This window comes from Clavelina lepadiformis, chromosome 4 (assembly GCF_947623445.1).
Source record: "Clavelina lepadiformis chromosome 4, kaClaLepa1.1, whole genome shotgun sequence".
NCBI lineage: Eukaryota > Metazoa > Chordata > Ascidiacea > Aplousobranchia > Clavelinidae > Clavelina > Clavelina lepadiformis.
This window is the reverse complement of record NC_135243.1, coordinates 15,904,766-15,919,996: the sequence shown is the minus strand read 5'-3', so window position 1 is coordinate 15,919,996 and position 15,231 is coordinate 15,904,766. Positions and strand designations below refer to the sequence as shown.

At 36.8% G+C, this 15,231-nt stretch overlaps 1 protein-coding gene across 2 annotated transcripts; it reads right to left on the bottom strand.

The window, feature by feature from the left end:
* Positions 1-481: 481 nt before the first annotated feature.
* Positions 482-11,753, bottom strand: LOC143451921 (nuclear receptor ROR-beta-like). 2 transcript variants are annotated; one of them, XM_076952706.1, is made up of 12 exons: positions 11,608-11,753; positions 11,396-11,448; positions 7,839-7,924; positions 5,340-5,481; positions 4,158-4,296; positions 3,818-4,080; positions 3,570-3,691; positions 3,274-3,406; positions 2,918-3,025; positions 2,731-2,841; positions 2,551-2,666; positions 482-1,809 (listed from the first exon to the last, which is right to left on the bottom strand). In XM_076952706.1, exons 2-12 carry the CDS (start codon positions 11,409-11,411, stop codon positions 1,375-1,377), a joined length of 1,671 nt encoding a protein of 556 aa, XP_076808821.1. In that variant the 5' UTR covers positions 11,412-11,448; positions 11,608-11,753; the 3' UTR covers positions 482-1,374. The 2 variants fall into 2 exon arrangements, with proteins under 2 accessions (XP_076808821.1, XP_076808820.1); XM_076952705.1 differs by lacking the exons at positions 11,396-11,448; positions 11,608-11,753 and adding an exon at positions 8,378-9,257.
* Positions 11,754-15,231: the final 3,478 nt, after the last annotated feature.

Here is a 15,231-nt window from a genome sequence, read left to right as displayed (position 1 = left end):
TTCGTGTTCGCCCGAATCTTCCATAAAGACGATATTCGTCTCTATTCGGGTTGGGTTCATATCGGCCTATCCCTAATACAGGCTTGTCCATGGGACATTTTTTCTGTTCCATCCCATCCTATCCCATAGCAATTCATGTCTGTCCCATCCCATCCCATCCCAATTAAAATTGGCAGGTTAGAATGAAGCTATGACATTTTCGGGCAGATATTATTTTTTAGATTTACATTTTCGGATAGATATATTAAATTAAAATCGATTTCACCCACAAAATGGCTTCAAACAATAACCTCTGTACTGGTTCCCATGTCCCATGGGAATTGCAATTCGTGCTGTTCCATCCCATCCCCTCCCATGGGACATTTCCCATGGGATTCCCATTCCCATGGACAAGCCTGCTAATACCCACTACATTTGCTAAGATCAATTTCTGTTATTAGCATTCGCTTCATAGCAAATGTTTGCGAAACTCAAAAATGTTACATAACCTGAACGTTTATTGGGATTCCACGGCTCGGCAAAAATGACAAAATTAATAATGAGATTTACATAATCTCACGGAAAAGTAAAACTACAATACCTTTAAGCAGCGTTTCACTGGCTTAAATTACAATGTTAATTTACAGAAATAGGGTATAATACGCACACACAATGAGGTATTTGTTTAATACCACTTATATAGCAAAGGCAAGACATTAGTAAGCAATACTGTACAATGTAAGGGAGGTACACGCCTTATCAACCTAAAATAGTCTTTCATTTATAAAATATTCTATGCACAATATACCACAAAGTTACTAAGTTTAATTGAAAAAAATGACAGAACGTTTTGAATACGCTGACGCCCCATGACCTAGCAATCATAACCAAAACCAAACAAGTGTTGGAAGTACCACTAAAGTAAAGCAATCACAGAACACATTTTCGGCATCTCAAAATACACAACTTAACAATAATACAAAGGTGCAGAATGCATCAAGGCATATAGAGCCGTCGGGTGAGGATTGAAAACAGTTTTAAAAAACAATAAAGTACACATTTATACAATGTCCACGAAGAATACGAAAAGAGTCACAGTGGGGGAAAACGTAGTCATTTACCAACGTGGCGAGAGAAACTGGTGCAATAAAATTGCAACTTCTTTCAGTGTTAAAAAGATGCTTCAGAATTTAACACGATCGTTTGTAACAGAGCACGGACTACTTCTACATGTAGTTCCGAAGTTTCCACTTTGGCTAAAATGAAATTAAAATGAAACGTAAAATACGGTCATTGAAGTAAAGAAAACCACTGATTTTTACAATAATTTGTTTCTTTGCACAACTAAGTTAAACTTCTTAAAATCCCTCCAAAATACCCAATAAATTAGTAGCGTTAAAATGAACCGTTCCAAATTGACAAATTCGGTAAAGCATTTTCATCAGATCTCTGTGAACGTAAACCATCATATAGGCCTATCGCATTTGATTTATGCGCAAGTACACAGCCACTGACGTTTGCAGCTGAACCGATACTCGGATTGGTACAAACATTCTGTGACATAGATGTACTTATAGTGTTAAAAACTTGCGAAAAACAACTTAAGTTTCCTCGACCAATGTTTGCCGGTGTGTCTATCTTATTCACGTCAGCAGTGTCCATCGTAGCAGCAGAGTGAGTCGGACTGTGTTCATCCATATCATCTTCGGGTACAAATAATTCTTTGTAGAGTGGAGGTAACCCCACATGATTGTACTCTTGTTTAAAGAGATAGAGATGTTTGACATGAAGCCGGTTAAGTGACCTCAGTCTAGAAGAAAGCTTCGAAAGCTGAAACAAACGTTACATCGTTTCATAAGATTGTTTAGTGACCAGGGGTTCTTAACCTTTAGTGTGTCCCACAGTGACTCCGAATAGCAATAGCATGACTCATGTTGTTCTAAATTCGAAAAATTTCAAGTAGTAAAGAAACTGCTTCGGGAACAAGGCAGGTAGGGCTACCACACTGTTTCTGTGTATTAATTCTAAACAGTGCTGTGGCAAAGCTGTTAAGAGTGCATAAGAGTGATTCGGTATTAGGAAAAACTCAAATACTGTAACAGTACACATTCCTAAAAATGGCGCCTTTTTCGAGCAACGGGCTGTAAACTACCCGCAATTGTTTGCTACTTGTTTACTCACAATAACCATACGGTGAAAACATAGGCCTTTATTACCTGCATGTAAGCATGTGTGCACCATGTCCATACACACGATGCAGACTCACCATAGCTTCCTTACAGGATGTGACGATACATTCTATGGCTACACAATTTTCCTCGCCATGTCAATTCCATTTAACTAACCCCAACAATCAAAACTTCAGTGGACTAATAGGTAGCATTGTTATACAATGTACGGTGACCCAATAAGATTGCTTCTGCGACCCACCTTGGACAGGACCCATAGGTTAAGAACCACTGGTTAGTTTTTGATTAACAGTTGAAAACAACAATAAAACAAGAAAACATGGTTAATTAGGCCTATGGGCAACGACTCGCTGTTACCCTGACAAAACGCTAACAACTTTACATTTGCGATAATAGCTGAATCATTCGGATGGGTTTCACTCAACTTCCCTTCTAAACATTGTAGAATAGTACGGTGAATGTTACTTAGACGTGACTTCTTCTTTAAATCGGGGCGATCTATCAACGTAAGAATTTTAAGTTGCAAGTGAAGCTTAAGGCACTGATGCAAACATTTCGTTACCTGCCGTAATTAAAATAGCGCATGAATAAAGAGCCATCTCTTCCTCAGTCAGCTTTAAATCGGCGAGTTTTCGCGCTACATCAAACATGCCGTCCACTAAATCATCACAACCTGTAATAACGTTTAATTAAAAAGGCTGCCAAGCCAAAAAAACGATTCCAGGTCAGATTTAACGTGAAACAGATACCAAGATTGCGAAAGGCAACAATAGGTGTGTGCTTTCTTTCAAAAAGCACCGTTCCATCTTTGGTCGCGAACGCACGAGACATCCGCAACATCACAATTTCCAGACACCCTGTAGCAATTTTGCACTTTATTACTCCAAAACACAATCATACGCTCGGCAAAAGCTTCAATGCATGCGGTACAGTCATTTTACCTTTTAGCGCCAACATCACCTTTAGCGTAAAACTACGGCACTTACCCTGGTGACAATGGAAAAATGATTTGTACTGCTTGCATTGAAGTACTTTCCGGTACGAACGACGGTTACCTTTGAGAAAAAGTCCGAAAACACTTGACTTAACATCACACAAAATCTACCTCCTTTAAGTAGCACTATTTGATCATGTTGATTAAGCATCATGAAGGCATGGATGTGCTTTGCAAATTCAACCACATGCTGAATTGCTTCAGTGATTTGTTCCGCACAAAGACGCCATAAGGATACTTTACTCTGAAATATAAATCTTCTTATGTTACCGTACTCATTAAATTTTTTGTTACCTATCAACAAAAAGTATTTGTTATGTAATACCAGCAGAAAAGTTGGCATTGTTGCCATTATTAAAGTTAATAATAAGTAAAAATCATGAAGTTGTGTATCATTAATATCTTGCCATATTCAAATACTGCGCAATCCCTTCCGTCGAATGATTTTCTAGCGATAATACTTCTAATTCGTTGATAGTAAACTGACATGTTTTGTGGTGCGCTTCAAAAACATTTCTCACCAACTTACCTAAAATAATTTTGAGTAGTGGTGTTGAATACTGATGTTAATCGAAACGCCATGTAAATTGCATGCTTACACGGAAATAACTAACTTCGGTTAAAGCTGCTCTACGATCATGAATAAAAATCTCACCAGTATCGGAATACGGAAAAAAATCATTACAATCAATCTGACGAGAACTGTAATGGGCAGGCGAGGTGTCTTCCATTTTTTGCAAAGTTAAATCGCAAGACTTGGGTGTTGAAAGTTGAGAAAAAGTCGAAAGTTGCATTTCTGGCACTTTTGCCAAAGCTGATGAGGGAGCGCCATCAGGCGAGCAGTTATTATACGACGCTGGATCCACTACCAATGGATCCGATAACGTGTAAAATGGCGGGACGTTTACACTGCTAACTCTAATCATACAAAGCATAGAAAGGTCAGCACCACATTGATACTTTTCCATTCAACTAAAATTAATAAATACACGTACGGGCCGGGCACCCCCGCATTCGCCTGTCCGTAGATACAAGGTTCACGCTGTGAGCGGTTTGCCCGTACTTGCCGCTGCTTGAGTACCTCTTGGTATAGACGGTCTCGTTGTTTCTTAGACATTCGTCCAAACTTAACAGCTAAAATTTATGTCACTGTATAAATACCATAGACTACAATTAATAATCACAATGTTGAGCACAGAAACCATAAAACACATTAAAATTTAAAGTCAATACGGATAGAGGAAATTTGCATTAGGAAGAGTGCGATAGTGCAAAGAAAAGGTTGAGATCAAGTACCACACGCCGGTGGGGAAATTACGATGTAGAATTACTAACGTCAAACATGGTCTCACCCACTACTTCTAGTTAAAATAAAAACAGGATATAGTTTGGCACTCTGAAGGTTAACTTTATGATTTTCGAGACGAGCTTTCGCAAGCATAAGCTTGCTTCTTCAGGTGTACTGTGAAAATGTTCTGCGTGCGTATACTGTGAAACTACTTCTACTAACTCTAACTACAGGAAGAAGTAAAGGAGGACTATCAGTAAAAAACGCAATCACTACAAATTATATGCAACCAACCTATAAGGAGCCGTATATGCTGAAATTTCGCTATTTGCATGGTTTTGTTGGACGTTCTACGTAATGGTTAAAGAAGTGTGTTAGACTAATCAAAGGGCAGCATGGCCGGTGTTGTTTTCAGTGCGGGGATTACCCTGGCAAATGGCGCGTTATAAACGTGCGGGTCGTATGTTTAGGTTATCCTGAATTGTTGGTGAAAACTGATGAAATTTGACTTTTTACAGGCATATACGGGGCCTTAAATAGACCAACACTTGAACGACATATTTTTCGCGAGACCGTGTAACCGAATGGCCGCCGGCATGATCTGGCGGGCTGGTTGCTAATTATCACCTAACGGCATAATAACTGGTACAAAAAATACGCAATTATGCTTTTGTCAAACATGCTTTAATGTCTCAGCATGAAACGTAGTTATGATAAGCTTCAGTTTGGTTAATTATTATGTACTACGTACATACATTATACAACTTTTGTGTATAGAAGTGAAAATATACGAAACAAATGAAGTACATAAAGCATAGTAAGAGAATACGTGACTAAATGCTAAAGAAAAAAGCATAAAAAATTAAAAAATTCATAATCGTTAGCTCACCATCTTTGGACATGCCGGCAAGTAAACATTTCTGCAGACGACAATGTTGACAACGATTTCTGTTGGTGCGATCAATCACACAATTTCCTTGTCTTGAGCAAGTGTAAGCGTAGTGGTTTTGTTGGCTTCGTCTAAAGAATCCCTTCAAAACATATTAGCATCCACATATAATGACGGAAAAAAATTGTAGCACTCAACACACAGTATTTTACCGAATACGTTTTGCAAAAATAAGGCGAAATAAGTTGTGACAAGTTTCCACGGCATGACACAAAATTCATGATCTAATAATGTGACCCAAATGACGAATTTGACGAGAATAATGTAATACAATTGTGTGACCCACAAAACAGACAATAAACTGGAATATACGTTTTAACAAATTGATGTGTGTCATGCGTTTTCCGGATGTATAACCTGAATAACTCACCAATACGATTTAGGGTTAATGAAACCAAAATCAAAATTTTGCAATTACATAACAGCACCGGTATCTCGTTCTTCACAAACTTTATCTCTATAAGAAAAATTCTAAGGGGAAACAAATGGCAAAGTGTCTGGAAACAAATTGACGTGATCTGCGCACGATTTTGTCGTACGGATGATCGCAGCTAAGTATGTGATGTGACAGCGGCATTAAGCAAAATCAAAAACAAACACATTTTGTATCGAACGTGACAGATACTTGCAAAGTGAATTACCAGGTCGACAGGTAAGGTTGTTAACAGAGATGTACCCTGCTTAGGTATTACTTGATTGGTTACCAAACCCTCGCTTTAAACAAAGGGACAATTTTAAGCCAAACAGGCCTAATAAAAACAATAACAGTCAAATACAGCGCTATAGGGATATTTCAGCTACGGTCACAAATCACAATGCATTACAGTACTGCCTCACAATTACCGGCAAGCTGAACGGCAAAAATATGTACAGTTGTTTCTTACTTGTGGAAATTATACAACCTTTACATTTCTTATGATTTTGATCCCCAAAATTCCGTACGTTGGAAGCTTTGATTATTAACTATATATCAACAAAATATATTAAAACTTTAAAATTTTTTATAAACAACCGAAATAACCGTCGGTTATTTATATATCGGTTTCTTAACTAGGCTTGAAATTCAAAAACATTGTCACGATCTCACTTCTAACAATTACAAACAAGGTCAAGGTTGCATTTGTGTCAGTCGGATACTTGGTAATACAGTGTGCCAGGAGCGGGGAAACTTGTCTAAGTTGGCGGCCTTATCTCAGATCACTGGAAATCAGTTAAACCGCAACTTCAAACTAGCGCGTAGAAAATATTACGAGCTTGCTTATTGATAATATTTAATGACTACAATGTGGTTATTTATCGTTAACTAATATTTAGTTGTGACTTCGTTGATTTTAAAATGAATCGGCTGTCCAGGCGAAAATTGGTATAAACTAACAACCAAAACAAATATATTTGTAAGCAAGCAAACTTCTTGAAAACGAGGTATGGGGCAACACTTTCCCCACCTCTGCAGGAGGCGATAACGCAATGGATCTTAAACGTTTGGGAGATACCGAACCCAGCAAGTTTCAAATGTTTTCGGCAAATGATGGATCAAAATGTGGAGCATGGTTTAGAAACAATGAGTGGTCACTTTTTATACCTAATACAACTTGGAGGGTACAAATTTGAGAATTATGCGTTTGTACTATAAGGTCAGCTGAACAGTTTTTGCAATTTAAAAAACCGTTTTAGCAACCAATTTTGTAATAAGTTGAAGTTATCTGAGAGTCTGATATGAAATATTCGCTGCATAAGCAAGAATATAAGCTGTTGGGCTCCACTCCTCGGTAATCACTTGAAGCACACAGCCTTTCTGGGTTAACAGGCAGTCGATAAAAAACTTAAATGACTTACCTAAACCTTCTTAAGTCTGTCGGGTGGTACACTCAAAAAGGAAACAAGACATGGGCATTTCTTTCTATTACAAACGCGAAACGCTACTACAACTAGTAAACTTACTTTACAAAGGGGCGAAAAATTCGCAGTTCTTAAAAACGCCATCGTGAAAATGTTTTTCGTTTGCTTCGTAATGCAATCTTAGTTCAGAAACAGGTAAAAAGTCGAATGTTTTAAAAACTTTATGAAAATTTACTTAATTATTTTAATAGTTATTTAAAATGATTGGTTTTCCATGAAGCTAAATAAATTAAGCCTCTCACGTACGCAATTTTCGCAATAAACACACGAGAATGGGAAGTTGGTATAATTTCCATATTATACAAACAACAATATACGTTTTTACCGTCCAGCATGCTTACAATTGTGATGCAATAATGTATAGTGACGTCTGGCTGAAACACCTGTACAGCACAAAAGTATTACCAGTACTGTACATGCAACTAAAAAATGCTGCGTTATGCATGTTCTTCAATAAACTACTCAACTGGGGTGCATGAGCAATAGCATTTCTGTAGCGTAGTTTCAGAACGAAATGATAAAACGAGTTTGCATACTCACTTTACATCCTTCACACGTAATAACACCGTAATGAATTCCTGATGATTTGTCTCCACATACTTTGCAAGGAATGATCTCGATATGGGCTGTTAAACAAATAGAAAACCTCAGTGAAAGTTACGTTTTACATTTATTGACTATTCGATGAAAAATTGATTATACTATTGTCGTTGGATTACTGTTAACACTTTTAAAATAAAGGGCACAAAAACGCTAGAAATAGCAGTACAAAACTTTGTTATTTTTTGGTATAGTATGGAGAAGTGGAAAAGGTACTGTATTCAATTGAAGGTTTCGTGGAAATTGCATTAGCATTATCTTTGACACGGCCTTAAATCTTAATGAACTTAATTACACTCCAAACCATTTTCTGACATCTTAGCTCTTATGTTTGCGTTTTGTAAAAATACTTTTCCGTATAAAGGGAAAATGACTTGTTTTTTATTTTACCGATAATACTTTCAACAGCAAAACAATAATATTGATTATTTCCACAAAATTAGTCAATTTATTCTTATTGCACATACAAGTTTTCTCACCACGCGCAGGAATATTGCAAAAAGTATCGCGCCAACGAAGTTCTTCAAATGTAGGTGATCTGCCTTTACTGTAATTATTCTGGCAGCTACTTTCAATGTGGTGATTTGGTCTATGACCAGAATAAGTTTCAAACTTTAAATTGCCGCCATTAATCGAACGGGAATCAGACGAAAAAAATAGAATGTCATGATGTTCAGACACGGGTACGAACGAACAAGCACCAAAATTATGTGTGTGATCTCCATACTGGTGCATTTCATGTTGCATGCCGCTCGGCGCGACATGACCCACACTGGGGTAGCCCATGTTAAAATGGTGAGTCTCAACGTCAGCGGTCTGGTCGACAATAGGACTAAGGTTACCGCTATCCCCATATTCACGGCAATGCAACAGATTACTACTGCAGGGAGGACGTTCAGGATATTCTATTTTGTTCATCTTCAATGAAAAATAAATTTAGTTACGTATCTGAATTGTGCTAGTAGTAAAACTCTGAAAGGTTACGCCATGCTAGCAACGAAATGGTGCAGAAAAACAACTAGTCTGTAAAGTACCTGAAGAGGTAATAAAAACATTGCTAGTAGAAACAGACGAATAACATTCTACAGTGTTAGGTGGGATACACGCTGTTGTGCAATTACATAAATTGCAACGTAACTTTACCGAGAACTATTAACTGAAGTAAGAACTGCATTTAAATATAGATACTTTACATTTATCTATTTTCAAGCGTCTAACTGTCGCTAAAACGTGCACAATTCCTCTTGCTATATATATTCAACTACATATCCTATTACACTTAGTATAGGAGTTCACATAACGTTAAAATATATTAACAACAACTATATAGATGAAAGCATCACCGCACAGATTGTACACGTAGGCAACTGTGCCAAACTCGGCAAAGAATAAAGACAAAAAAGTCAGTGGGGACTTGGCAAAAAAGGCAATCGCTGTTGGTTTGGTAACTAGTTTATCACATATCACTGCTTCTGTTCGTCGGTGTTTCTGTTTCCTGGATAAAAAGTAGGCATTGGGCAACTAAGCGATGTGACGTTGGGACACATACGTTTTCGTAACTTACGGTTTTAGAATCCTGTAATCCATATGTTTTGATGAGGAAATTCTCACCCAGTGTCATAAAAATGAAAGCGTACAAAACTGAATGCCGAAATGGATGGCGAATGATAACCTGTTGAGATGCGATAGTTGGAGACTACCAACGTTTCAAGCAATGTATATGGTATGCAATGTTTCAAAAACACAATAACATATTTGCGGTAACTATTCACAGTTCACTTGTATCTGGAATGCTAGGGACATTATTTGTGAATGGTTGAGGTGGGCCCTACTTCCAAATGTATAGTTGTGTTTTTTTACCAGAATGTTATAACAATCCATTTCATGATATGCAACCCTGCAAAGGTCAAGAACAACTGCTTAATTCTTAATTTAAAGCCATTATAATGGGTATTGTCTGGCTCTTTGGTTTAGCAGGATGTTATTTCAACAAAAAAATCCCGTTTCAATAACGAGCGATTGTAACGAAATGAAACGATTGCTGCATTCAGTATTCCAATCGTTTGAAGATTGTCCTGGTACACACAATTCTTGAGGTACTCCCACAGATAGAAGCTTGAGAGTTTCAAGTCTGGTGAATGCGATACACACTTAATGTCACACTTCTGACTGAGCATTCTCTCCCTAAATCGTTTTCTCAGCCAGGAATCGTTTGATGTGTGTGTTGTTGGTGGGTAAGTTTTGCTTGAACCACTGTTCATCTCATTCTCTCCCTCAGTGTCATTTCAGTTATGCCTAAAGTTGGCCTAATATGATTTACATTTCATTACTTGTGAAAGTGGATGCTAGACTTCATCTGGTGTGATATCATAATTTTTATCCTCAAACTGAGGTAATTCTTTGCAAGACTGAAACCTGGCGATGATTCCTCATCACTTTGGCCCCGGTTACCGAGCAAGCTTTTGTGTAAATTCCAAATGCCACACTTATTTGGTTTTTTATATTGTATTGATAGAATTTAGAACTGCCCACCAGGGCCGCTGAACTGGAGCAAGTGTCAGTACTCCATAAAGCCGTACCCAAGGGCATTACAACGGTATAGTGCCACTGAAATCAAACACAGAACATAAGTCATATTTATTGCAACACCAGCACTCAAACCATTCTGCTATTGAGCTGACAAGATAAAATTGTTATTCCAAAAACAAGTTGTTTTGGAGTTGGAAATACCATAGTAACAAAAATTCATTGTTGGTATTTGCATTGTGCACTAATTCACGTATCGGATGGTTATAAATGTAACATTAAATACCATTAACATCATCAAAAAAGTTTGTTTATCAAGTAAAAGGAAGGTAAATTTTTTTATTTGGTGTACCATAAAAATTGAGCTTGAATCAATGAATGAATCAATGGTCGTATGGCAATATATTACCTACTGTCTTAGTAGTATTATCTAAACTTTCTGACGCGATATTTTTTAGTACTTTTAGAGTAAATCAGTTTTGAGTTTTGATAGTCTCCAAAAATTTATACTTTAAGTATTAGGCTACATCAAGCTTTACAGAAACTCTGTGCAAGCCGCACAATATCCTTTTGCAGGCAGGATGAGGCATGCAAGCCGTAGGTTGCCCACCCCTGCCCTATGGTGTGCCAAATCCATAGGTAAAATCTCAAGAAACAGTATTTCGCTTTTGTTGTAAACTTACCACGTTATTTTGGGAAGTTTTTCAAATTAGGCTTTTTGGTGTTTGATACCAAAAACCTTAGTTTGGTAATATTCATGAACAAGTTCGACCATTAGTTAAAAAAATAATTTAACATCAATGAAATGAGTTTGTGTGACAACTTGGGAAACGTTTTTTTTTCTAGTAAAAGTAATGAAAGTAGAAAGTTATTCGTAAATGAACACCAAATCCAAGGCAGTAGAAAATTCATTTGTTATTGAGACGTTTCATTTGATTAATGAAAAGCTAAATTGTTGTGTAAACACTTACTTTTTGTAGACTTCATCAGTTTGCCTTGCTGATGCAGTTGAAACCTTCAAAAACTGCATAAAACAAATAACTTATTGAAAACACTAAATATTGGAATGCTAAATTAGAGATTTGGCTCAAACATCAAATTGAACTGAGTTATCCAATTAAATGTGTTAGATTAACAATTATTTTAAATTCAATGGCTATAAGGAAAGGAAAAGTCCATATACCAACTGAATATAGGAATGGAAGGGTTCACATGGTACATCCAATGGCACTAATGTTCCTTTCTCTTGACCACCTTTTACTCACAGCAAAACACATTCCTACGTTATTTCAACCTGAGTAGAGGTAAAAAGCTTTTTTGAAATTTTTACGTTGTGAAATTTAAACCCGGATCTAATGATTACTGGACGAGAGCTTTAATGACTTGACTTGGCTCTCTAATTGTTATTGAATAGCATAAAAAGTTCATAATATTATTAAAAAAAAAATTTTCAAAAATATGATGAATAATATGGTTGAATGATTTATTTTAAATTGTGAATGCAGTACAGGTAGAACCCTTGCCATTGAAAAATCATTACCTATCACTCACTGTTCTAAAATTAATAGATACCAGTTCTCCTTATATTTGACATACTGGAAGATTGCTATACCATTTCTCTGAGCTTTGTTAAATCATAGACTAGAAATCGCTAGTATTAATTTAGATCGATCACAATTGAGTTGAACATTCTGCCTGAGCTGTGACACGATAGTGGTGTTGGCTGTGATTGATAATAATAGCAAAAGCACTGAGTAGTTTGAAACTGAAATTTGTTTTGGAAAATTAACCATGTTGAGCACTGCATCATAGTGTCAAAGGCATCTGCACTGTGCTTATAGCGCAGGCACTGGATGGAAATACCTCATACTTTCTGGATTTTTGGCTATATCATGCACTGGCATTGTATTAAGGTGATCTTGGAGACTGAGCCGATCTCTTAAATTTATTCAACGGTCTATCAAAATTTACAGTTTTGCCTCAACAATAAGCAGCTAATCTTTATCCTCAAACTGGCTTTGCTTGACTTGCCTGACTTGACAGTTATCGGTACTGGACTTAAGCGAACAACCAAGACTAAACTGTACTGCAGGATAGCATTACATTAATCAGTGCAGATACACCAACACTAAGCCAGTTTAAACTTATTTAACGCAATCTTTTTCTGTTATACACTTAAGTACGCTATAATTATACCTTTTACTTTTCAGTAATAGGAAACATTCTATTCATACTTGATCCAAACATCTGAGTCATCTTTATTGTTTTTGTTATTGTGACGTAACAAGAACCGTCATCCTCCTTATAATAAAGCGACAATTTTTTTTTGCAACTTATTTATTATAATAACTGCTTAACCACCACATATTACTAAAAATCCTTTTACAAGTATATTTACTGCCGACTTGTTGTTGGGTTTGCCCCCCCCCCCATCCAATGTTCCCTCTAATTTTTTACGAGTCTGAGCAAACACACTAACTCCCTGAGCGGTCCCTTGGACCACCGTGAGCAGCATCAGACGTTCCACGTGCGCACTGTGGCCATTATTATGCGTTTATTTTAATTTCAATTCAGATTGGATTATTTTCTTGTGCGCAGCACAGATTTTCTGTGCGCGGAGACCGTATCAGCAGTGCGTATTTGCGCACGCGCGCAGCTTAGAGGGAACATTGCCCCCACCCACTTTAACCTAATTGTTTTGTTGTAATTTCATGAACAGACTATGGAAGTATAGAGTCAGCTTTAAGTAGCAAAGTTTACTTTCTGAATATTATCGTTCTTTCTGTTCTTGCTTTGTTACTAATTTCGATTGGTAGACTGACAACACAGATGGCGAACTTGCCTTGGTTTGTGGACAAAGCATGATCTCAAGTTGCAGCTGCAATGCTGTACATGATTGGACCGTTTTTATTTGAAAAGTTGTTTTACTGTTCTTTTCTTTTTTTATCGATGAGATTCTCTGGTCGTTTGTTAGATTAATTAAAACAACCATGTTTGTCGAGAAGTGAACCTAAATAACCTATTTAAGTGAACCTAAATAATCAGAATTATGCTTAATGTGTGAGTAACGTGCATAAACATTTAGTAATTAATTTCATAAAAGAATGACTGGCTGAAGAATTTCCCGAAAATATTTATTGATAAATTAATTAATCACCAAAAAATTTCTGATCAAACACGTCACCAACAATCATAGCACAATGATCATCACAACTAGCATTTTATCTGCAGTATTTCAAAATACATATAACTACATTTTTACACTTACTTCAAAAGATAGCTGTTAATAAATAATACCAAGCATATTTTCAATTCTCATTGTAATAACAAGTAAGCATGCAAGATATTTATCATTTGAGGTTGAAAATAAAAATATAAGCAGGCACAAGACATGCACAAAAACAAGCATAAAAGCTAAGGTCAGAAGGTTGCCAAGTGCTCATCATACAAATCAAACCTTTACAATGGTCGCCTGTTATGCATAATCCAAAATATTTAAAGGCATACTATACTATACGACATGAGGTTTATCAAAAAATTAGGACTGGGCAACTAAAATTTTTAATACAAAGAAATAATCAAGATTGCACATTTTCTCTTGCAAATTAATCTCTGCTGAGACTCATGGATTTTGTGTTTTTTTTTCCATCAATACATACATTCAACGAACGCATTTTAAGGATGCACAATTATAAAAAATGTAAATAAGTTAGAAGTATAAGACTACATATGTATAAAGAGTGAACAGTTGTAGTTATGGGTAATAAATTTTGCTGGGAAATTGCACAATCATATACCTCTACAAGCACTTTGCATACTACTGTTTGCCTCTTAAATGGCAGACCCACTACAGTATGCCATACTAACTTATTAACTTTAAACCAAGCAACGCATTATGTGGAACAGGATGTATACTATGTCACCACTTTCTCTTCTAAATCTTGTTTTTCTCTTTTTTAAACTTCTTGACAAGTATTATGTTCACTGTGCATGGCACATTGAGAAAAAGACACCAAGTAGGCCGACAATCCAAGACCTTGCAGTTTGCATATTTATAGTGAAATCGGGTAAATCCGACATTTTTAAAAAGTTTCCAATACCCATTGGTTTGTGAATCAACTTGCAATAAGTCTTACTCACGTGAAATGCTATACCTAACTGCAATTGTTAACAATAACGGGCTTTACATAGCAGCAACTACCAACTACGGTACTTAGCAACTTAGGTATGGAATCTTTGCTGGTCGAAATGTGCAGGAAATCTGCAAACGCGGACAAAGGTTCTAAAGTGAGTATCGCGGTCAGCAAAGCCGACTTAGTCAACATGCTTCACTGGAGTGGAAGTCGTCACTCAACATGCCAGTGCCAGCTTTTAGATGGTATACCAGCCTTCGTCGCTGGTATATTGCTTTTAGGTGGTAGCTGGCGTATAATGGTTACCGCTCCTTCTGCTTCACTAAGGACAGGCATAATATACAGGGTTTCTCAACCGGGGGCCACGAGCAGATGCCTCACTAGGGAGCAATAGTGTTATAGTCGAAGAAGATGAGGAAAAGCGGGACACAAACTTTTCACGTTTTTGTACTTGTGCTTGCTGTACAAAATTAGCGGCGCGAAGTCTACTGCACACCACAGTAGTTAAGTAAAAAGTGTTTTGCAACTAACATCTACATTTCTTATTGATGAGAAGGGGCCCACGTATTTTAAGGTCCACTGTAAAGGGGCCATGAGCAATGAAAGGTTTAGAACCACTAGGATAGACAGTGCATATACAAATTAAGCAACGTCCATTTTACCCAATTTAAAAA

Coding starts and splice junctions, on each gene's coding strand:
- LOC143451921 (XM_076952705.1), bottom strand. CDS start 8,816: ATGAACAAAATAGAATATCCTGAACGTCCTCCCTGCAGTAGTAATCTG. Junction 2,842..2,917: donor TGTTGCCTTTCGCAATCTTG/GTATCTGTTTCA, acceptor ACGTTATTACAG/GTTGTGATGATTTAGTGGAC. Junction 2,667..2,730: donor CGCTATTTTAATTACGGCAG/GTAACGAAATGT, acceptor TTACGTTGATAG/ATCGCCCCGATTTAAAGAAG.